This window comes from Globicephala melas, chromosome 9 (assembly GCF_963455315.2).
Source record: "Globicephala melas chromosome 9, mGloMel1.2, whole genome shotgun sequence".
In the NCBI taxonomy this organism is placed as follows: domain Eukaryota; kingdom Metazoa; phylum Chordata; class Mammalia; order Artiodactyla; family Delphinidae; genus Globicephala; species Globicephala melas.
The window spans coordinates 27,934,364-27,960,106 of NC_083322.1; the positions used below are offsets into that span (position 1 = coordinate 27,934,364).

The 25,743-nt window shown below is 38.7% G+C and overlaps 1 protein-coding gene across 3 annotated transcripts in view; it reads left to right on the forward strand.

The window, feature by feature from the left end:
• CADPS2 (calcium dependent secretion activator 2) overlaps nt 1–25,743 on the forward strand; it is a 483,312-nt gene that overhangs the window by 438,097 nt on the left and 19,472 nt on the right. For all 3 annotated transcript variants that reach the window (XM_070046319.1, XM_060305373.2, XM_060305374.2), the window contains 3 exons: nt 6,007–6,090; nt 6,197–6,229; nt 19,507–19,614. In XM_070046319.1, coding sequence (XP_069902420.1) covers nt 6,007–6,090; nt 6,197–6,229; nt 19,507–19,614 — 225 coding nt within the window. The remainder of the gene's footprint in view (nt 1–6,006; nt 6,091–6,196; nt 6,230–19,506; nt 19,615–25,743) is intronic.

Genomic DNA, 25,743 nt, shown 5'->3' on the forward strand with positions numbered 1-25,743 from the left:
AAAACCCAAAATATGAAACAGAAGCAATATTGTAACAAATTCAATAAAGACGTTAAAAATGGTCCACATCAAAAAATAAATAAATAAAGCAAAGATCTTTCTATATGTTTGTGTATGGAGGCTTCCAGGGACCTGCAACTTTTCTCTGCAGGCTCTGAAGTCCCATAGCACACACGAGTTGGAAGAGAACCCTGAGATTGTCTAACAGAGACTTTTCAAACACTTCTGTAATGTTTATAAGACATATTTCTAAATACTTTTATGATGTTTATGAGATATATTTAATGTCTTCAGATATATCTTAGGTGGCACCCCAGATACAACACTGGTGGAAGCAAAGCTATTCTGATTGAGGAGGGGAAGCAGGCCAGAGCTTACCTGTGTAGCCCCATCTCCCAAGGCAGGCCTGATCCACCCAGAGTCCAGTCTCCTTGTTCACAGATGAGGAAACAAAGGCCCACGGTTTTACAGTGGCTGGCGGAGAAGCCAGGACTTGACCCTGTAGCCCTAAGCCTGTCATCTTTGCACAACAGCACACAGAACTCAGCAAGAGGAAAAGAATGGGAGCTTCACTGCAGTCTTCTCATGTCCCCTTTATATGTCCAGGCTCTGTGGATATTTCCTTCGCTATTTGTTACATGCAGGCATACACACTGTGGGACCAGCGTGGGCAGGCAATCATGTGGGACAGCTGTGAGTCAGGTAGGTGAGAGTGGAATTCATTGTGTGTAACATCAGGATGCTGAAGAAAAACTGGGAAGGCTGTGGGAAAGAACTGCTTGGAGGAAATGGTCAACAGAGCAAAGAGTGAGAAAGTGATTACTCTCGCGATGCACTCCAGTAACAGGGGCTCAGTAAATTCTGGGTATGAATTAAAAGACCAGAGCAGTATATTCAACTTCCTGAATTCTCAACTATTGCAAAAAGGGATTTAGGAAAGAGTATATACTTTTTCACTAAGTACATATATAGATATATAGGTATGTAGGTGTAAATACCTGTACATACCACAACACCTTTTTTTTTTTTTTTTTTTTTTTTTTTTTGCGGTACGCAGGCCTCTCACTGTTGTGGCCTCTCCCGTTGCGGAGCACAGGCTCCGGACGCGCAGGCTCAGCGGCCATGGCTCACGGGCCCAGCCGCTCCGCGGCATGTGGGATCTTCCCGGACCAGGGCACAAACCCACGTCCCCTGCATCGGCAGGCGGACTCTCAACCACTGTGCCACCAGGGAAGCCCCACCTATTCTTTTTAATAACCTAGAATATTTTACCCTGAATTTCTCTTAAGAGGGACAGAGGACAAATCTGACCTGACTGTCTAGATGATACAATTAAAGTATCTCCTCCACCACCACCAATTCAGTCTGATTAAGTTAACTTGGTTAAATTTACTTGTTTGGATCAAGACAATGTATTCAGAAGACAACTGTTGAAACCCAAGAATGTGCTTGAAAGGAATAACATGCACTGTTAGGAGTAATTAGAAGAAAAGAAATACAAACTAACATAGTTCAGTCTATTTGGGAGACAAGGGAGAAAGGAACAATGAGAGGAATGTGGAGACTTCACCAACATCCGGGCTAGGCGTGCTGTTTTGGAAGTTGTCTGAGATACTGTGCAGAACAAGGCATGTCGTATAAATACGTGCTGTCAGATCCTGTCCATCCTCAATACCGATCTGGATCATCTGGAAGGACCTTTTCGGAGTCATTTGGAACAAAGGTTCAAAGAGGACGTGGATACACAGTGGGAGAAGCGAGGATTATTTTCCATTGTATCATAACATTAACATTCCAGTTCAGGGAAGGAAACCTGCTTTCTTCCAATCCATGACATTCTGGTTCCAGGTGGATTTTTAACAGTACTAGTCAGTCCTGATTGTACCAAACAAAAATAAAACATCTGATAGGTATCTCCAGCCCTATGTATCCTCCCCCCTCCAAAATACACCTAGTTTTTCATGATTAGTCTTGTTTATGGGTGCATCTTTTTTCTGTGGAAGATTTAATAACTTGCAGTGTAAATGATGCAAATATTCCTTGTTTACTTCCTGAAATTTCACAGTTGAAAAAAGTAAGAACTGCGTGTTTTGAACCCACCAGTCTACAGCTGAATCGTTCCTATCTCACTTCTCAGAATTTGTCGTTCTACTTTCCATACATGTAGGAAAATGAATCCTATATCCTGTTAAAATCCAGCAGGAGATTTAAACCGACATGCCTCGTGGCGTACTTCATGTTTCATTCTACCAGTTCTTTCAACATACCTTCATCTTTAATTTCCCTGAGAGTGTACCTAATGAGGCAAAGTTGGTAATGACCCGGACAGACTTTGGGCGCTAAATATTACTCAAACAAACCCAGTAAATGACATCCGCAATAAAAAGCAGGGAAACAGAGATTACAGGGTTTCATTCCAACCTGACACCCTCAGGAGAACAGGGAGCGCAAGGCAAACCTGTAAGTATTTATATCCTCCCTGAGCTGTACAGAGAAAGTTCACAGGAAGCAGTTAAAGACACAGCAACTAAACCCAGCATTTAGCTGGATTTCTTTGGAATCTTGCTGCCTTCTACAATTAAAAGCCAGATGGAAACTACATCATTATTAGTCAATCTTGTTAACAGATTTTGGGTTTTAAGGTAGCTCTTCCACCACGTGTGCCTTGACAGAAATCTTACAAAGAAAACCTTCCTCTTGGAACTGTATGGCTCATGTGGTTGGTCCCAGAGGTGCAGTCACTGTTCACTGCCATGTAAGCACTTAGAGTCCCTGCTGTATTGGGCCTCCCCAGGGACCATTTGGGGTAGGGAGGATCCCAGGGAGAGGCTCTACACTATTGTTAAAATGGAGGCCAAGGGGCTTCCCTGGTGGCGCAGTGGTTGAGAGTGCGCCTGCCGATGCAGGGGACACGGGTTCGTGCCCCGGTCCGGGAAGATCCCACATGCCGCGGAGCGGCTGGGCCCGTGAGCCATGGCCGCTGAGCCTGCGCGTCCGGAGCCTGTGCTCCGCAACGAGAGAGGCCACAACAGTGAGAGGCCCGCGTACCAAAAAAAAAAAAAAAAAAAAATGGAGCCCAAGAATGCTGTGACATGCATGCAGCAGGTGCACACACTGGACTTCGTGGGATATAACCTGGTGCTGCTTCACACTCTAAAGAGAAGACGAGCCAGACAGGTTGTCAGATGCCACAGTGGGGCAATTTCTGCCCTAAGGTCATCTGCTAATGGGCTTCCCCAGGTGTTGTTTTAGCCACTCGATTTCTGCTACCCTGCTGCTCAGCCCCTGTGCCACCATGCAGATGAAGCTTACCCAGTATCCTCCAATGGAAGTCAGTTTCAGTTACACTGTTTGTCCCTCATCACTTCCTGCCTTGTGTCATGACCAACTGTGTACACGTCTGTCTCTCCTACTAGTTTGTGCATTCCTGGAGGGAAGGGTCTAAGATTCTTTTTTTTTTTTGTATTCCCCGTATTAGGTGCTCAATAAGAAGAAGAAAATAGCATTTATTGAGCACTTATTATATGCCAGGCACATTAGTTATATCATTTAATGCTTACAACTCTGTAGTGTGATGGCAAAGAACACGGGCTTTGGAGCCAGACCACCTGTGTGCAAAGCCTCCCTCCTCTACTGTCAGCCACATGACCTTGATACAGATGGGATTCCGACATGGGTCTTCTGACTTACAGCATCAACTCTATCCTGCCTCCATAGATATCATGTCACTGAATTAGACGCATTCGCTGGTAACCAAATGCATTATTTCTCCTTATCACTAAACAATCCCAAGGCTACCCCCGTTAACTTGTGACTTAACCTGTGTAGGTTTTTAGACATATAATGGCTAGTGATTTAGCTCATCATACCAATAATATTCATTCTTTATATCTCTTAGTGTGTTGCCATTTTCACAGTTCCTTCACCTAAATCATCTCTGCTGATTTTCACACCAACCTTATTGTGAGCAAAGCAGTGACATTTTCCCCGTTTTACTGATGAGTACACTGAGGCTAGAGAAGCTGAATGTCCAGACTGTTGTCTCACCTCCAGAGAGTGGCAGAGCTTCAACTCGAGCTAAGATCTTCTAAATCCATCCACAGGACCTGCCTCTACTTTGCCTAGTCCTGCAGCATCACTCACCTGTGTAAACACATACTCCCTTGAAAGCAAGTGAACCAGATGCTATGCTAGAGCCTTCAGTGGTTCACGTTGTCTGGTAACCATAGCAATTGTCTCTCTCCTCATGGCAAATGATATCACCCATCACACACTGGCTTTCAAGATTTGAGTTACAAGAGGTGAGGCATTTTCCGCAGAGGGCCATTAAGTTTGGCATCCCCTTCCCCTGGTCATAGCCCTGGAGTATAGGTCTTCTGGGTCTTTGCCAACCACAAGAAGTTGAGTTAGCCAGCTGTGATTGGTAAGAAATCTTAATGGGCAGGAGGAAGGTGCTAAACTGACTTTTAGTTGTGAGCAGTTTGTAATTTTATGTTTTTTGCTATTTGTATCCCCTAGGATAACTGACCAATCATACATAGTTCTCATTCTTTAATAAAAATAAAATTTTAGTCAGCAGTTCACATGAATTTGTTTCTGTGTTCTTACATCACGTCTCAAATGATGTGATGGAGAAACCTGCAGGGAAGTTTTTGTTTCTTTTGCATAAACTATTTTGCAGTAATTGACCAGCCGTAGAGAAAAGATTATCTCCTGTGCACTCTCAGCGAGTTCTCTGCTCACCAGAGACCAATAAGGTGTGTCCCTAGAACTATTATCCCTTTGTTGAAGAAGCTGCTACGTGAACAAAAACCAGCCTTCATTAATTTCCCTTTTTGTATTTAAAAAACCTTGTCGGTATTTTCCCTTTGGGAAGGTATAATTTGTCAATAGTGCATATTATTTTGCTTCTAAAGAGGAAAGATGTAGGGCAGTAGATCCTTATTAATATCTTTTATTTATCTTCATGCCAGATCTTAATGTTTCTGCTCAATGAAATGAAATTCTCCACATTTTTAATTACATTACAGTATATATGTCTTAACTCTCATTTCATAGAAGTATAAAATTTTAGAAATGTAAAACTCTTAAGACAATTTTAATTCCATACCCGTCCCACCAACACAAACACACCTTTGACTGATGGGGGAACCGGTGCACTGGTTGGCTGGAGCCCACATAGCAGTCAGTCAATGACAGAATCAGGATTTATGTTCTCAGTCTGGTGCTCTTTTCATTGTACTCTGCAGTGCGTGTATCTGTTTGAGCTCCCCAACTACTTTGTAAGCTTCTGAAAGCAGGGATGATCCTAACATGTCCCAATTGGAACTGCTTGGTGAATACTCGTTAGCTGATGTATCATACTTCATTTCAATGTTACAAGGGCCCCAAATGTTACACCTTTTCATTTTCTGTTCTTTGTCATTCAACCTCTTCTGTAGATAGAAAAAGTTGGGGAATGGTCAAGTGCTATATGATAGAAAGGAATTTGATGAAGCTTGACCATCGTTGCCTTGAAACATCTCTCTATTTTTTTTTTATTGAGGTATCATTGACATACAACATTATGTTAGTTGCAGGTATACAGCATAGTGATTTGATATCTGTATAAATTGCAAAATGATCACCAAAATAAGTCCATCCCCATACATAGTTACAACATTTTTTCTTGTGATGAGGACTTATAAACATCTATATTGGAGTTGAAAATTATATTAAGGAAGAGTCACAGGGATTTAAAGTTTTTTACTAATGGTTTAAGTCATCTCACACGTAGTAACCAGACTCCTATTACACATTATTCTTTTATCTTAAAAAATGTGCGTATTTTTCCAGCAATGTAAAAGGACCTTAGAGTTCATCTTCAAAATGAGATTTTGTCATTGTGTCACTTTATACATTTCAGGTTTTTGTGCCACGGGAGAAGTTGGTCCAAGAGTTGTTTGCCCCGTTATTTGTTTGTATGCACAGTACTATCCTAAATACTCACTATAACGTGTATTCTAGTTTGTTTCAGTGTTGGAAGGGGTGTTGTCTAAGCTGTCAAGATATGATGAAGGTACTTTCTTTTCATCCATTCTGTCATTCACTGTGAGTATTTTGAATGAGTTCTCCTCTGCTGTCTTTTGACTGCTGTCACAGTACTTATCAAACAGTTAAGAAAATAATTCTCATAATTATCTCTTTTCCACTTAAGGTGAAAGCAGCCGCAAAATATGTTGATGTTCCAGTAAGTATTTTTTTATCTGCTTTTTAAAATTATAAATAAGTCTTTAAAAAAATAATTATGGTTCACCACGGGTGTATTTCAGATCTTTAATCTAGCATCATTGCCTCAGGGAGCAGTTTATTTTTCTTAAGCAAGCACTAACCCTCATAGCAAGGCCTGGCAAGGTTATTTCAGTGTACCTTTTCCGTTGTAACTTGGGGAGGTCAATTCATCATGAGAACATATCAGCTCAGTGGCAGCTGTAGGATGGGGGAGAAAATGACTCACATTACTTATAGGAAAAGGTTCACTCTCCTTCCCTTTCCACGAAAGCTCTAACAGGTTTCTTATAGGAGTTAAAGTAACAATCAAGACCTGTTGAATCAAAGAACTAGTTTTCTGAATACAGAAGTGTTATAAATAAATCAGTATTCACTTAGTTCAACATTTGGTTTTTCACAGAATTCTTGGGAAATAATGCGTGACCTGTAAATTTGTTCAACAATTAAGATACCATGAGAGGAAAGTATGAAACTTACTTAGCTACAATGAAAAAAAATTCATGTGCTAAATATAATCAACAAGTTAGTACAGCATTTGTAAGTTGATAGTCATTAACAAATTAGCTTTTGCCTTAAATTCTGTTATCACGTATATATGATCAAGGCCTAAATGTTCTGTTTAATCATGTGTTTTGGCACGTGTATCAATTTTCAAAGAATTAGAGCACAATGGGAAGAAACTTAAAATTTAAAACTAAGTGGAATATAAGTCATCTCATCTTTGATTAAGGCTGTACTTGAATAGCATCACCATCTCTAGATCATCATTATGAATGTTAGTGGTTTGAGAGCTGGCAAGCGTTGTGTATCAGTTGTAGGTGGCTCTTATTTTTGAAATGCATAACTGCATTTTATACTATGGACTAGACAGTCTCCAGGTTTATTGCTGCTATAGTTATTATAAATGAACATTTTAAATGAAAAGGCCGTGGACTTTCCTGCCTTTGCCTGGGGTTTCTTCAGAGTAGTTTTTTGTTTGTTTGTTTTTAGTTTTACAGATGATTCCAAAAGAAGTCTCGGCATACTCCTTGTCTTGTACCTAGAATCAGAAAGTCAGTACTGGGCAATAAGCAGAAATAATCACATTTGTATGGTCCTGCAAAGGAACAGCATGAAAGAGAGAAAGGGAGAATTAAGGGGGAATGGTTTATACTCGCTGTATGAAAAAAAAAGACAAGTAATCATGGGAACACATGAATTTTATTGGAATTCCTAGCAAATACTTTATAATATAGATTTTTGTTTTTAATTTTGAATAGGACACCATAATTATTTCTGTTCTTAGAGCTTTTGAAATTCTTTATTTGACTGTGTACTAGATCTGTTAGAGCCCATAGAGCTTCAGCATTGAAAGACACAGAAAGTGGTTCATTCACTCTCCTTCTCAGTGCAGAAGCCCCCTCTCCTGATAGCCCTCACAAAGATTCAGTCAAGCTCTTTTAATTTTTTCAGTGATTGCAGGCTCACCATAAGACAGCCTCCTTTTATGTATAATGAGTTGAAATTCTGTACCTCTGTGAATTCTGTCTTGGTTCTAATCCCTTTTCTGCATGATAGCCCTTCAAATATTTGTTGATAATTATCATACATCCTCTTCCCAAGAGATATGGTAGCTATTCAAAGGGATATATTGTCTGAGGAATTCTTATTTTCTGTATTAAACATCCTTAACTTCTTCACTGAATTCACTAATTAAATACTTATTTAACACGTACTAAGTGCTAGACTCTGGGCATGTATGATGAAAATATATATATGTCCTGCCCACAAGCTGTTCAGTGTCTAGGAATAAAAGAGATAGGGAAATAGACATATCATGAAAACAGCTGTAACAATTGTACCCAGACTCTTTATCATACCAATCGCTCTCTAGATGAATTCCAGCTTACCAATTTCACTATTAAATCAAGTTGCCACCCAGAGCAAAGCATACTAAACCATAGATATGGTCTGGCCATGGCAGATTGCTATAGGAAGAGTTTCTCCCTTAGATCCAGACGTTACACCTCTATTACTGATGTCTGTAAGCATTAACTTCAAAAGCTATGAGGTGCTGTTGGCTGTTACTGTTTATGTTTGTTTGTTTGTTTGTTTATGCTAAAACTCCAGCAAGATACCTTTCTGAAACAGTCTTTTAAGGAGAACCTTATGAGAAAAAAAACAACAACACTGGCTCACCTTTCACAGAAATTAACTCAAAACTGATCAAAAACCTACCTGTAAAATGCACACTACAATATAAAACTCTTCTAGAAGAAAACATAGAGAAAATATTTATGGCCTTAAGTTTGGTGATAAGGTTTTAGATACAACACCAAAAGCATCCATGAAAGAAAAACATTGTAAGTTAGACTTAATAATTGACTGCTCTGCACTGCTAAGGGAATGAAAAGACAAGCCACAGACATATATTTGATCAAGGACTTGTATCTAAAATGTACAAAGAACTCTTAATACTCAACAATAAGAAAACAAACAGCCCAATTAAAAGATGGTCAAAAGATAAGAACAGATATTGCAGTGAAGACATATAGGTATCAAATAGGCAAATGAAAAGATGCTCAACATCATTTGTCATTAGAGAAATGAAAATTAAAACAATAAGATACTATTACCTATTAGCATGGCTAAAATTTAAAAACTGACAGTAGCAAAATGTTGACAAGGATGCAGAGCAGTAGGGACTCTCATTCCTTGCTGGTGGAAATACCAAATGGTACAGCCATTTTGGAAGACCATTTCGCAGTTTCTTACAAAGCTGAATATAGTCTTTAGCAAACCACCGATTGCACTCCTAGGTATTTATCCAACTGATTTGAAAACATATGTCCACAACCAAAACCTGCACACAAGTGTTCATAGCAATTTTATTCATATTCAAGAATTGGAAGCAACCAAAATGTCTTTCAGTCAGTGAATGGATAAACAAGCAGTGGTATAGCCATACAATTGGAGTACTAGTCAGCAAAAAAAAAAAAAAGAAGAAGAAGAAAAATTAGCTATCAGGCGACACGAAGACATAGATGAATCTTAAAGGCATATTGCTAAGTGAAAGAAGCCAGTCTGAGAAGGCTACGTACTGTATGATACCATTTATATCACATTCTAAAAGGGAAAACTACATCTAAAAAACTATAAATAAACTGTATAAAGATTACAAACAGGTTAATGGTTACCATAAGTTCAAGGTCAGGGAGACTTGAATAGGTGAAGCCAAGGGAGCTTTTTGGAGCAGTGAGACTATTCCAGGTAATACTGTAATGATAGATATAAAACACTATGCTTCTGTCAAGTCCTAACTTTATAGCACAAAAATTGAACCTGAATATATGAAAAAAAATTTTAAATCAATTAGGATATCATGGGATCCTAGTATGGAGACTGTGATAAAATAATCTAAACCCTACTGCAAATGTATGGAATAACCTCACTAAAAAAAGTTGAAGGAAAAAAGTGCTGATCCGAGTCACTTTTGAAATGGGTGGCATATGTAAAAATAAAGGAAAAAGGAACTGTACGTAAACATTGTACTCTTGTTGAGAAAGTGTTTCCTCCCAGGTTAACAATTCAGAAACCACTCTACGTGTATAATGGAATTGAACAATTAAGTAAAGGGTGGTGGCTGGTGGGAGCCAAGTTTCCCATGGAGTGAGATGTTGAAGACAAACAAGAGGAAGAGGCTAGAATTATCGCTGTGGTAATGGATTGGAGTTGGAGCCATCAATGTGAACTTGTCTTTAGCTTAATATAGATAGAGCTGGTTGCATATAGAAATATTTTTAGATATACGTATATGCACGGGTTAGTATATACACATATATTTCCTCGGTTTGTTAGCTGAGAGAGCCTAGAAGCATTGATATCCCAGTAGCTACAAGCACACCCAGTGCCCAGATCGTGGTCTCTAATCTCCAATAAAATGAACCAGGATTCCTTGAAGAAATGGCTGACACTAGGACTGGGGCAGGAAACACAAGATGAGCCTGGAGCATCTTATATATGTGTCAGAGAAAGTAAGGAAGTGTCTAGAAAGAAAAACCCACAATGATAGGAGATATGTTAAAGGGACCCAGGAGACCCCTGAGAGAGCTCCCAATGGCCTGAGCTAGAGTAAGTTCAGCAACCAGATAAATTAGGTAGTGTTAGCTTATAACACAAAGTATAAAATATATATCTGTTAGTCCATACTGACGTAAGTAAATGATTGACTGAATAAATAAATGGGGCGGGGGTCTTCGCTGGTGGCACAGTGGTTGAGAATCTGCCTGCCAATGCAGGGGACATGGGTTCGAGCCCGGGTCTGGGAAGATCCCATGAGCTGGGCCCATGAGCCACAACTGCTGAGCCTGCGCGTCTGGATCCTGTGCTCCGCCACAAGAGAGGCTGCGACAGTGAGAGGCCTGCGCACTGCGATGAAGAGTGGCCCCCGCTCGCCGCAACTAGAGAAAGCCCTCGCACAGAAACGAAGACCCAACACAGCCAAAAATTAAATAAATAAATAAATAAATAAATAAATGGGGGAAGGACTTCCCTGGTGGTACAGTGGTTAAGACTCGGTGCTTCCAATGCAGGCGGCGCAGTTTCGATCCCTAGTCAGGGAACTAAGATCCTACGTGCGGCGCTGCCAGAAAAAAAAGAAATGGAAAAGATAAATCTCCCAAGCAGAAGAATTCCAAATAAATAATGTGGGTACTTTACTTCCAAGGAGACAGTATAACTCCGTACTCCTTAAGGCTGTACATAGCAACTCCCTTCCAAAGAGCACAGTATGAAAAGGAGGGTGAGGAGAATGGATTTATCAGGGAGAAACCTGACAGTATCACCTCAGCCAGTTTACTGAGGTCAACATCAACAGTGATAAATTATATAGATAATATTTATTCTTGATAAATATTCTGTGGTCTCCTTCCAGAAGCCTATAACTCCAGTCTAATCAGAGGAAAAACAACAGACACGTCCCAATAAAGGGACAGTCTACAGAATATCTGACCAGTACTCAAATTGTCAAGATCATCAAAAAGAAGGAAAGTCTTATAAATTGACAGGAAGAGGTTAAGGAGACATAATGACTAATTAAATGTAATGAGGTCTTCTGGACAGGATCATGGAACATAAGAAGGACATTAGGTAAAAACTAAAGAAATACGAATAAAGTATAGACTTTAGTTCATAATGTATCATTATTTGTTCATTAATTGTAACAAATATACCATACTAATGTAAGATATTAATAATAGGGGAAACTTAGTGGGGAGTAAATGGGAATTCTCCATACAATCTTCACAATTTTTCTATAAATCTGAAATTATTCTAAAATTTAAAAATATTAAAAGGCAATGGACTAGGACTTAATACCTGAGGTTTAATTCCTCTTATGCTGCTCTATGCCCTTGGATTAACTGTATGACCCTGGGCATTACTTCACTTCAGTGGCCTCAGTTTAGTTATCTATAAAATGGATGAATAAGTTATATAAACTGCATTAGTCCCTCTAACTGTGATATTCTATCATTCTGTGAATTCTAGATCTCTGTCCTATTCCATCCAAGAAACAACAGGGCCCATAAATGTCACTTAGAAGATGATAGTAAGGTAAAGAGCTAGAAAAAAAATTCTTCAGAGAAATGAACAACATCTTCTAGCAAATAATCTCATTTTTGAAATTTTGAAAAAGCAAAAAATACAAAATACATTTTATGAAATGAAGCGTTAGAAATATAAAATTATCTATGATATCAAGTGGCATTCCTAACACAAAAGAGAAGGAGGAATTCATGATCCTAGTACATACTTGATTGTCAGGTATTCCATATAATTATAGCACAGCTGAAGATGTATAAGAGTCAATAACAAATGGGAGAAAATATTTGCAAATGAAGCAACCGACAAAGGATTAACCTCCAAAATATACAGGCAGCTCATGCAGCTCAATATCAAAAAAACAAACAACCCAATCCAAAAATGGGCAGAAGACCTAAATAGACATTTCTCCAAAGAAGATATACAGATTGCCAACAAACACATGAAAGGATGCTCAACATCACTAATCATTAGAGAAATGCAAATCAAAACTACAATGAGGTCTCACCTCACACCGGTCAGAATGGCCATCATCAAAAAATCTATAAATAATAAATGCTGGAGAGGGTGTGGTGAAAAGGGAACCCTCTTGCACTGTTGGTGGGAATGTAAATTGATACAGCCACTATGGAGAACAGTATGGAGGTTCCTTAAAAAGCTAAAAATAGAACTACCATACAACCCAGCAATCCCACTACTGGGCATATACCCTGAGAAAACCATAATTCAAAAAGAGTCATGTACCACAAAGTTCATTGCAGAACTATTTACAATAGCCAGGACATGGAAGCAGCCTGAGTGTCCATTAACAGATGAATGGATAAAGAAGATGTGGCACATATATACAATGGAATATTACTCAGCCATAAAAGGAAACGGAACTGAGTTATTTGTAGTGAGGTGGATGGACCCAGAGTCTGTCATACAGAGTGAAGTAAGTCTGAAAGAGAAAAGCAAATACCGTATGCTAACACATATACATGGAATCTAAAAAGCAAAAAAAATGGTTCTGAAGAACCTAGGGTCAGGACAGGAATAAAGACGCAGATGTAGAGAATGGACTTGAGGACATGGGGAGGGGGAAGGGTAAGCTGGGACAAAGTGAGAGAGTGGCATGGACATATATATACTGCTAAATGTAAAATAGATAGCTAGTGGGAAGCAGCCGCATAGCACCGGGAGATCAGCTGGTGGTTTGTGACCACCGAGAGGGGTGGGATAGGGAGGGTGGGAGGGAGACGCAAGAGGGGGGAGATATGGAGATATATGTATATGTATAGCTGAGTCACTTTGTTATACAGCAGAAACTAACACAACATTATAAAGCAGTTATGCTCCAATAAAGATGTTAAAAAAGAGTCAATAACAGAAAATGATTCAAATCAAGTCATTTAAATATAACATGTTATGAACATAGTCTTATGTATCTTTGTAATCTGTACTTTCATGACACTTCTTTATGAAAGAAAAAATATCATACATAAGAGAAAAATCATCAGTATGTTCCTGAACAGAAGTGAATTTCATTATCTCCTGCTTCTTAGCAAAGAAGCTAGTAGCCGACCCCTCCCCACCCCCGTGATATCTTTCTAATCAGGGTGATAAACTGTGACCCTCGGATGGTTTGGTAGATTTTTTCTTGGTTAAACAACCCTATTCTGGAGAGCAGTTCCTGTTGTAGGTGCACAGTTCAAGGCTCCATCATAGAACCTTGGAATGTTCATGGTGGCAAAGCCCTTAGACATATAAGAAAAGCAAGACCTCGAGGGCGTGAATCTGTTCCCCCTGCTCAACAGTAACTTAGATGAAGGGAACTCAGACCTGAGAGAGGGGAAGGGAGAATGGCTATAGTAGATGTAGGACCAGCATGAAAACATTCACTTTAGCTTTACAGACGTGAACACTAGGCCCAACCCAAAACTTCAGTAGATTTAAAGTAGAATATTAAAACTAACCACCCCCCCAAAACTATTGCCTCCCTATAAGGTAGGGAGGATATAGATGATAGCAATGTATGTTAAAAAGTTGTATGAAAAATTAAGTGAGACCATAATGTAAAGTAGCTGCTTAAAAAAACAAACACGAGGTAGCACAACAGAGAAGTTACAAACCCAAACTCAGGAGCCAGACTGCTTGAGTTTGGACCCTTGCTCCATCACTTTTGCTCAGTATCTGTATGACCCTGGGCATCAGTTTCCTTTTTTTTTTACAGCTTTATTGAGGTATAATTGATACGTTTAAAACTGCACATATTTAATGTCCATCATTAGATGAGTTTGGACATAGGCATGTACCGTGTGGACATCAATTACTTTATCAAATGGAAATAGAATCATACCACTTCTAGGCTTGTTGTAAATATGGTAAGCACTTTTCAGGATTCCTGGAATGAAATTAGTGATCAGTAAATGTTAGTTGTCGTCATACATTATTACTGATTATAATAAATCTAGTGTCCAGATTCTACAAAATAATCATTCTGCTCTATACTATCTTGTTCACATCTGTGTTACTGTGGGAAAATCCATCTGTAGTCTTTTAAAAACGACATATAATTTTTACTTTGCCTCCTTTTGAAGAGAGCAGCCAGCATAGTTAAGGGGATCTGGAAATAATGGCTTGTAAAGAAAAAAAGGGAAATTGGAATATTATCCCTGAGAGAGGAAAACGCTAAGAGACAAGAGAGTCATGTTTAATACATGGAGTTCCCATTTAAAGAAGCCTCAGTCTGTATCAATCAAGAGGATAGAAGTAGGATCAGTGACTAAAACCTAGTGGGAGGGCTTTCCTGGTGGCGCAGTGGTTGAGAGTCCGCCTGCCGATGCAGGGGACACGGGTTCGTGCCCCGGTTCGGGAAGATTCCCACATGCCGCGGAGCGGCTGGGCCCATGAGCCATGGCCGCTGAGCCTGCGCGTCCGGAGCCTGTGCTCCGCAATGGGAGAGGCCACAACAGTGAGAGGCCCGCGTACCGCAGGAAAAAAAAAAAAAAAAATTTGTCTCCTTGTTAAGTAGACACCGTGACAGTGTTTGCATAGTGTATTGTTAACCTCCTGTGGAAGGTTAAACGGGCTTCTTCTGTATCTAAATCTGTAGCTGTGAAAAATGTCTGCAGCATTGCACCCACCCACCCATGAATGGGGAAAGTGAAGACTTGCACCTGTGGGATTAGGTGTAGCAGCAGGAAGTAAGAGCATTTGCAGTGTGTAATTAACAAGGAATTTTTTGCTTTTCTTTTTTTTTAAACGGCATTTTCATCTCACTGGGTTAACCAGTGATTAGCGCTCGAAAAAAATGTGCTGGAGTCTGCATCCTTACTTAAACTCATTCCCTCGCTGGTGTATTCTATTATGCAGCCAAAGTCAGAGGAGCTCACCTTACCATACTCCATTCCCGTCCATATTTGATTTCTTTATGCTCGTGGGGGAATGTTTTTAGATATTTGTATCCTTTTACTATAACTTCGTTAGCCAAATTCTGTTCTTTTCTGAATCGAATTAGAAGCAATCCAGGAAGGCTTATTTTGATTTAGAGATGACTACCCTAAGAAACAAGATGGAGAAGTTAGTGCTTAATGAACTGAGGATCTCAAAGTTTTTGTTTTTGTTTTTAACATCTTTATTGGAGTATAACTGCTTTACAATGGTGTGTTAGTTTCTGCTTTATAACAAAGTGAATCAGCTATACATATACATATATCCCCATATCCCCTCCCTCTCGTGTCTACCTCCCACCCTCCCTACCCCACCCGTCTAGGTGGTCACAAAGCACCGAGCTGGTCTCCCCATGCTATGTGGCTGCTTCCCACTAGCTGTTTTCCATTTGGTAGTGTATATATGTCCATGCCACTCTCTCACTTCGTCCCAGCCTACCCTTCCCCCGACCCCGTGTCCTCAATCCCATTCTCTACGCTGCATGATCTCAAAGTTTTAAATGGGAGAATGAAAAACAACATTTACTCTCTCTTAGTGGTATTTAATACATAATGTGCTCGCTATGTGGTTTTTAATTGTTATTTTCTCGTTCATTAAGGAAACTGTAATTACAAATATAGCGAAGATTTCTAAATGTAGCTCTCCAGAACAAAATATCCTTGATAAAAATTCATCCAGATCTACAGTTGTTGAAGTTTAACAGGCTGCTCCTTTGATAAGGTTGGAGACACCCACTTGCACCAGAATGTGTAACAATATTCTACCTGGTGACGCAGTCACATGCATGCTTTTCATTTACACACCAGCAAACAAAAACTTAACTGAGTGTGTTCAGTTTTTTGCTTTTTTAACTAAACTTTATTTCCTAATAAGATAACATGTAATAATGGAGTGAGACGCAGTGACTTCCAAAATATGTAGATCTTACTGCCATAAAACAGAGTCTTTGCACAAAGGAGCACTGAACCAGCGATAATGTCTTCTATCCAAACACATTTGTACTGTAAGTAGAAACTGTTTAAAAGGAAAATTACATCTTTTTCAGCAGTTTATCAGAGATAATTACCCTTCATACACCAAAGGAAGGACAAAGTGTTTTAAAGAACTATAATTCTAATTGGTAAATGTCACCAGCTGTTACAGTTATCCTTACTTGTGTATATTCTTTTAATGATTATAGTCTCATGCCACAAGCTACATGAAAATATATTCACTAGGTGTGAAATTCCCGTATGTCACAGTTGCAAGAATACGTAAACAGCTCAAAGATAAAGGAAGAAATAATGCTAATGAGGAATGTAGGAATTGTAGGTTTTGTTTTCTAGGCAAGTGGATCTTAATTTGCCAAAGGGGAGAAAATGTAATTTCAAAGAGAAAAAGACAACACTTAATTTGTTGAAATAAACTTTTAAATGAGCTTTACTTCACACCCTCAACCACGGTTGTGATTTTCTTAGAGAGCTGTAGAACTGTCTTAGCTTACAGATTTCATTATTATATCCCTCGGGTCTGCGGAAGGGAATAGCACTGAGTTTTCTCTTAGGCTTAAACTGTAAAAGTATTTGTTAGTTTTAGATGACAAAAGATAAATTCTTCCTGGACAGTGTTTCATGATGTCTAATGTTATCTTAAAAGTGATCAAGGAAATGGGAAAAAAATTACCTTCGGGTCTGTGGCAAGCGTTTAAAGCCATCATTCTCCATTTCTCCTGGCTGTAACTCAGTTTCCAGTGAGTCTGATGGGTCGAGTGATTGACTAGTTTAAACTTCTAAGCGTACTCTTCTTTTGAAAGGCAGAAATAAAAATGGGGTAGCGGTGAGGGAAAATGGTGGAGGAGGCACGCTTCTCACGTGTTGATTCTTAACTCTCAGTTCCTCTGGGCTGTGCCCAGCTGCCTTGGTATTATATATATCACAGCATTTTGTTTCTAAGCACCTGACTGAAACTCAGATGTGGAGCTGACTTGTTATCATGTATAGAAAGTCGTTCTCCTGTCATTTTCATTCTGCGGCAGTATCCTTTCTGAATGTTCACACTTTCGGTGTCTTGACAAATTTGAGAGGCACCGAGAGAAATCCTTATCTTATGGGCTAGCTATCTTCAACCATTAATAGTAGTTAGTAATCTTGTACAAGTTACCCTGCCTTTTTACTGGAAAAACTTATGTGTAACACCCCTCGCCCCCAAAGAAGAAAATAACCTAGGCTTCTCTTGAGTAGCCTTGTAATTATTTAAACTTTCAGACATTGCTTATGAGAATTATGTAGAAAAATAGTGAAGGCGTGAATTTGGTAAGTTGTCTCCATTAAGTTTGGAATATATTTCCTACATTGTGTTTGGATGCTCTGGAAGGAAAGATCAGTGAAGACATTTATATAAACAGTTGTTTCAGATTATAGCTAGTCACGAATTTTGTTATAACAAGGTTATGGTTTTTGTTTTACAAATTTATTTATTTTTTTGGCTGTGTTGGGTCTTCAAATCTGTGCGAGGGCTTTCTCTAGTTGCGGCGAGCGGGGGCCACTTTTCGTCACGGTGAGCGGGCCTCTCACTGTCGTGGCCTCTCTTGTTGCGGAGCACAAGCTCCAGACGCGCAGGCTCAGTAGCTGTGGCTCACGGGCCCAGTTGCTCCACGGCATGTGGGATCTTCCCAGATCAGGGCTCGAACCGGTGTCCCCTGCATTGGCAGGCAGATTCTCAACCACTGCGCCACCAGGGAAGCTCCCTCAAGGTTATGTTTGAAAGGATCCTTCCGTCCATGTGCTATAAATTTCCCTTTAGGCTAAATATAAGAGGTAAATATATAAGAACTTTCTGTGATTTTCATTGCCCAGAAATAACTTTGTTACCAAAAAATCAAATTAATTTTTATTAATGAGATATGCCCAATGTCTATACTGTGCACTGGTTAAGAGATGGGCAGTTTTATCATTGTATCAATACATAAAATACAATCCCCTCCCAGAAAAAGAAGTGATAAGAACTTTGTCCTTCATTTGAGGAAAAGGCACTACTACTGTCCTAGCATCACTCAGATGTATATCTTGTCTTTCCTGCAGTAGTAATAGTTAAATGATTCATATCCTCTTTCACCTAGTTTCCTTACATTATTTACTTTTACAAAGAGTCCATTGATGGAGTCTGTAAGTGCATCCTATAGATAAGAAAGTATGCACGACTGACATTGACTTATTCGGGCATCAGTTCTACCATTTCATCATTATTATTGTCCTATTCTAATGAAATGAATTACTCAATACAGACTATGAATCAACCCCAGGTATAGAGTATACAGATCATCTAGTCCAGCTGTGTGAAACTAAAAGAAGAACTAGAGATAAATTTAGAAGGAAAACTCTCTAGGAGCCATTCAGGTTTTTGTCCCTCCCTGGTGCTGATTCTGTAGACTCTGTAGGGAGGAGGAATTCTATTAACTGCCTTATCTTGTCCAATATTAGAAGACACCAAATGTTGAGTAACTTGGGAAACTTATCTAATCCACACCTTTGGCTCTTCATGGGAGACTAGTTCATCAGTATTCTTATTGCATTTCTAAAATAATATAAATCCTTGAGGTAGTATTGATAAATATGGATGAGTAGAAGCAATGGATAACCCACAACATTTTGATTTGCATTTCACTTTGTAATGCATTAAATATTTTTTGTTCAATATCTTCCTAATAAGAAAATTTATTATGTATCCCTTGAACACCCATAGTAGTTGAGGAAGGCAAACCAAGGAAAGCTAACATTTTTTAAAATATATATGGGGAAAAAAATAAATAAATAAAATAAAATATATATGGATAAACCAGCCAGAAATGATGAAAAGGAAATTGAACTTACAATTAGGAAATGATTATTGTATGTGGGAATTTTTTTGAAAAATGTATTCATTTATACTGCTTGGCATATTGACCTAGCAAGTTAGCCATTAAAAAAAAAAAAAAAAGAGTATCTACTAGCTTACAACCACATATTTCTAATCATCTTAATAATGATAAGTAACTATGACCTCAAGTTATAGACCTCAGTAATAAACGTTCATTTACTTTAATTATGGAATTTGAAGGTGTCCATTGTTGATTTGATCTTAAGCATATTTTTCTACTGTAACTTTTGAAAGGATATAAGGAATGATTTTCTAGGATGGTGATTAAATAACATTTTCACAATCAAGACGTGATATTGTTTTATTCCCTGTGCTTTTCCCTCACAACAGAAACCAGGAATGGACCTGGCAGACACCTATATTATGTTTGTTCGGCAAAACCAGGATATTCTTCGAGAAAAGGTCAATGAGGAAATGTATATAGAAAAGTTGTTTGATGTAAGTACCCTTGCAAATCATGCTGGCTTTGCAGCTGTACTGTGAAGGAAACAGTTACACTTTGATGGTATGTCTGCCAAGCAGACTCTCTTTTTTTATTTCTTTTTCTTCTACGCAGCTAATATAGTTGCCCATTTTATTTCTTTGACTGCTGACAGAAGCCTTAACTGGCTTTTTTCTGTACTTGAAAACTGTCACTATTAGAGTGAGAGTCTCAAAATCCTTCTAAGGTTAATTTTAGCAAGCAAGGTGATATCCAGTTTACCGTTGTATATAGTTTACATCACTTGCCTTTGCAGCAATCCATAAACAGAATCAGACTGTAATGGATTTGGCCCCTACTATAAAAGTTTTTCTTAAGTCAGTATAATATTCTTCATTTAAACAAAGAAATAAGCTGCAATAAAGGCAGATATCTGCCACTGTACTGTTAGTGTGCACTTTCATCTTGCTTTCCAGTACTGACGTTTGCTAACAGAATACTGCTGTAGTCTCGTGGAGGTCTTCACTGAGGCATGGCAGCTCCTAGAATGGGGAGGTTGTGGTTTTAGATGGCCTGATCAGCAAGTTTCATTCACCAAGTACCTGTAAAAGAGACTGAGAGAGCAGTCCATTTCAACAACAATGTTGTCACTCATCTGTAATTATTCAGCAGTCAGTTCAAAGGAAATGGTACTTTGCTTGTGACATAACTTGGCATAATTCACTACAGTGCTGATTCTGAAATGGAGTATTTGCTTTGAACTGTATTTATTTATGTACATCTTCTCTGCATTTTAGAAATGCTTTTCTGGCAGTTTCATTTAATTATGCAAGTTACTGCAAATGTTTTCATAACAGCAGTTCACGGGCTTCATGGTGACACTTCAGCTGTGGCAGTTACAGAAGGTCCTGCTACGTCATCATCTCCACCATGGTCTGTCATGTCAGTGTTTGCTGTTTGTCAGATTGGGTGGTCAAAATGAGCCTTATCTTTCATATTTTATGTTTCTAGCCTCTACCCAGGCTGTTTTACAATAAAAGTATCATCTGTTTTAATAAGCTAAGTGTTAATATGTGTGAAAAGAATGATTTCCTAAAAGCTTTGATGCCCTGCAGGGGTAGAAAAATTATCATCCATCCAGCTGGCTCCTTTACAAAATACTGAAACCATATTAGCAACTTCTGCTTCCACTTGGTATTGCTCTGAATTTACAAGCATATGTTTCACTTCCAAGTTCTCTTTTACTTTTTTTGCTTATGTGGTAATTTTCAAAAATGTTGAACAGAAAAGAAAAGTTGAGTTGATGTTATTCCCATTATGTTTCTTCTTGGTATAGCTAAAGCACATCTTCTATGGTGAAACAATGGTAGAGTCATTCTGGAAATAGGCCACTGTGTGTGTGTGTGTGTGTGTGTGTGTGTGTGTGTGTGTGTGTGTGAACATCTTAAATTTTTTGTCTTGGCAACCTATTTACTACAAAGCTTGCCATCAGATTGTAACAGAGGTAGAATTTCTTTTCTTTTTTTATAAATTTATTTATTTATTTATTTTTGTCTGCGTTGGGTCTTCGTTGCTGTGCGCGGGCTTTCTCTAGTTGCGGTGAGCGGGGGCTACTCTTCATTGCGGTGCGCGGGCTTCTCATTGTGGTGGCTTCTCTTGTTGTGGAGCACCGGCTCTAGGCGCGCAGGCTTCAGTAGTTGTTGCACGCGAGCTCAGTAGTTGTGGCTCGCGGGCTCTAGAGCGCAGGCTCAGTAGTTGTGGCGCACGGGCTTAGTTGCTCCGTGGCATGTGGTATCTTCCTGGACCAGGGCTCGAACCCAATGTCCCCTGCATTGGCAGGCAGATTCTTAACCACTGCACCACCAGGGAAGTCCCAGAATTTCTTTCTTCATAAAGTTATTTCCTACTTAAACTCCCCTTCATTCACCAAACTTCTTTTGAAGACCTTTTGTATGGCAGCAATAACAAACGGAGCTAACTAAAGTGGATGCCAGGAGGCCAACATTAAAATGATGTGCTAGTTTGATTGTCCTGGTGATAGGTATATACTTTCCTTTCAACGCCTAAGCATCAGACATGGCTGTGAGTTTGCTTCTAAGGGGAACCCTTGACAAGCCACCATTCTGTTTTGGTTGTGAAGGTTTTGTCATTCTGTGTATCCCCAGTAGAACATTGGACTTGTTATTTGTAAAATAGTTATAATGTCCTTAAACATTCTAATATTTTTAAGTTGCACATTTTTATTACTGTAATTAAAAATAAAAAGTAAACTGTAATTCTATTGATATGTCACCAAGAATAACATATGAAGGGGTACCAAGAGCCCCTAATTAGCCAAGACTGAATTTGCCTCAATTACAGTTAGTAAATGAGAGGTTATCAAGTATGTGTTGAAAGGTAAAGTAGAATGTGTATCTTAAGCAACAGATCATTACTGAGAGACGTTATATAATTACTTGGCTGGAGCTTAAAATAATATTGTTAGGTGTCAAGAAACAGTTGAAAGTAATGACCCTATAAATCCTGTTAGCAACCTTAGCCTATTACAGATAAAAGAATGAACAGTTTTATTCAGGCATCATGACAAACTTTTGCTATTCCAGTTCGCTTCCTGAGTAAGGAAATGGAGCCTCCCACCTTCAGATGCAGAAGAAAATGCGCACACACACACTCACACGCCTGCGCGCAGACGCGCACACACTCGCTGCAGTGAGTCAATACTTAGTGGTTTTAACCCACCCAGATGAGAGTACAGGGCCTGCAGTTTCTGGTCATGAAATAGGAGAGCTTAACTTCTTACAAAAGATGTGCTTTTTATCCAGATGAAGTTCGCTTCGTTCTAGAACACATAGCAGTATTTCCATATAAAACAATTATTCTACAAAACACCCATCCTGCCACCAACACCAACACTTTAAAAAAGAATGCGTGTGTTTTACTAAAGAAGTTTTCTCCGCATGATGCCTCACGCGTGAAAAAGACTGCTGAAAATTCTGTGAAACTGGCCCTGAGAGTAGTAATTAATTACTTGTGGTGTTCCTGGCCTCAGAAACTTTTTGATCCATTAAGCATCTTACTAGTTCCTGATACTTGTGGCTAAATACCTTAGGGTTCTGATTAAATAACTGTACCAAGGACTAAGGTAAAAAAATGACCGTTGCCCTGGATTTGCATCCATTGTGTTGGGGAGGCACCTGCAGAGGAGAGTGGTACCTTCTACTGTTGTCCATGTGCAGCCCCCCACCCAGCTGTACACCATGACTGCTTCCTAAGCATCCTGCACTGCTATTATTATTGTTCTAGCCCCTAATGGAAGTTTTCTTATTTCTTCAATGTGTTAAAGAGGGGGATGACTAAAATCTGTATTATCTGAAAGACCATAGATAGGATAATCTTAGACGTTTACATCAAATCTTGAAATATTAAAACTAAAAGTATCATTTGAAGATCAAAACAGTTAATATTAGGATAAATATCAAGACATTCTGCTTTACTCCACAAATGGTTAAACTTATAAAACACTTTCTGCTTAAAACGGAAATAATTTCCAAAAAGTGTAAGTAAATGATGGCAGATCCCCTGTTTAATGGAAGGTACTAAGTTTGATTAAGGTACATCCCTAATCTTTTCAAAGTGTCAAAATAATTATAATAGCCTTCCCTGTCACCACTACTATTCGCAGGGCACCTCCGTGTACCAGGAAATGTGCTAGATACTTGACCTATATCATTTCTAACCTTCTGGGTAGATGCCATCACCCCCATTTTAGCCTTATTTTCAGGTTAAGGAATCTCCCACCCAGAGACAATAAAGGACTTGTTAAGTGCTAACTCGGACTTTGAAATTGTGTCTGTCTAGTTTCAAAGTCCATGTTATGTCTACCATACTTCAGACTTACAAAATTTGAAGTGGTAAAACAGTGTTTGTAGGAAGAGGGCTAGGCCAGGAATCCAGAAACCTCAGTTCCAGCCACAGTTCTGCCATTAATTGGATGAGTGAGCTTCAAGAAGTTATGTCGCCTGTTTGAGACTCAGTATAGGCAGTACATATAAACTGAAGAAGCTAGTCTAGAACTCCAGATGGTTTCTGAAATCCCTTCCAGATTTTAAACCAACCAATTAAATTAGTTTTAATTTTAGCAGTGGCGCCAAAAGTTACTGGGTTGGTTGCATGCTGAGTCTTGCACCCCGGAGTAGCAATCAATTCTTAAGTTTTTTTGTGATGGCCAGGTGAAAGCAATAAGCAGTAGCAATTACAGTAGATAAGTAGAAAATAGATTCTATGTAAAGACTGTCATTTGACATTCTGTACAGCTACCACCATGGTTCTGAACCCTACATTTAGAAAAATGGTTGGAACTCATATATTCTGTGTTCATGTTAAGTCTTTCTGAGTGACCAGAATATCTTAAACAGAGGCTGTCTTTGCCTGTCAAGTGGTCATTGGTGGTACACAAGCTGTGTTTAAAATTTTTATGTTAATATAATGGTCCCTGCGTCGCGCAGTATATTCTTGTAGCTTATATTGTACAACATGGGGAATATAGCCAATATTTTATAACTATAAATGGAGTACAACCTTTAAATGTTGTGAATCCCTATATTGTATATCTGTAACTTATATAATACTGTATAGCAACTATACTTAAATTTTAAAAAAGAAAAAATTATACTCACTTATTATGTTTTGAATTTAGCCAAAGGAAAAAAATATACACGTTAAATCTACTTTTTCAATTTAAAAAAATGTGTCTTATCTGGGTAAGAGAAATCTAAAGGAAGTTCTGTAGCAGAAGAGAATATGGATTCACCAAAAGAAGGTGTTCTGCTTTGCAGGCAATCTCCCTTACCTCAGTGTATAAAACATCATTGTCAGTAGCTGTTTAAAATTTTTATCAAATCAAAACCGTCTACAACTTGTCTGATCCCAATATAAAGGCATGGCAACGATTTTCTAATTCTTAAGTTCCATTTTTAATGCCTACTATAGATGTTTCTTCCTACGCTCTCAAGTTTCAGCAAACACAGTGAGAGCCCCAAGTGCCCATGGGTCAGGAGAGAGGCTGGGCAACTTCCCTGAGAGCTTTGGATCTCTGGGTCGGAAAGTGGTGATGTTTCAGAAATCAAAACTGACACCACGGTAATCGCCACGAGAGCATCCTCTGTGGTCACTTCCTAATGTCCAAGAATATTACAATGCTGAGGCCCGTAGGGGTCGACTGAAGTGCATCCTGCTGTCCAGGAGAGACACTCAACCTTCCTACCTCTCTAAACCTTTGTGCATCTATAGGGCGTTTCCCATCTTGTGTCCCTTTGAAACAATTTTGATTTAGCTCTAGTGTTGCTGAAGACACATCAGGGTGCAGTATTTAATTGGTAAATCATGCAGATTAAACATTCTCTTGTGTTATAAACTGATTAAATATCTAATTGTTGAAGAGTTTCATCTCAATGAGATTTTTTTTAAATTGTGTTGTGATGTCTTCTAAAATTAAAAGTAATTCTTTAAATGATAATTAATCAGTGATATTCATCCGAATAGTGTTTTATGAAGGATTAATTTCTTAGGACTTTCCTTGAAAAGAATTCTTTTCAGTAAAGAAACTCTAAATTAAACATTTTAAGTAAAATCGACCTAAACTATGTCAGTGAGTTCAGTAGTCATTTTAAGATATGGTAAGAAAAAGAAATGAAACTATTGCAAGTGAATATGCTTTTCAAAATAAAACTAATTTTGCACTTCTATGCTCTTGTTTGTCTCTGGACTCCCAAATAAGAAAAAGGGGGGAAATGCTCAGAATTTTTGAGTTAACTGTTTCACACACCAATGCCCAAATTTTTGATTTGAGAATTTATTCATCCTCAGTAAGACTGACACTACTATTCTTAACTTATTTAAAAATTAAATTTATCATGTTGGTTTCCCAAGAATACATGAAATCAACAGGACATGGGTAAGAATGGCTGCTAGATAGTAGGATATATTTAGAACTGACCATCTACTTTTTCAGTCATATTCCTTGGATGAATTTCTTTGTGTATGTAATCAACCTCATTATTAGAAATGCAGGCTGGAACCCGTTAAGACCCGTTAAGAAGACTTCTTTGCCTTCCTGCATTTCTTATCATTCCATGATATTATAGATA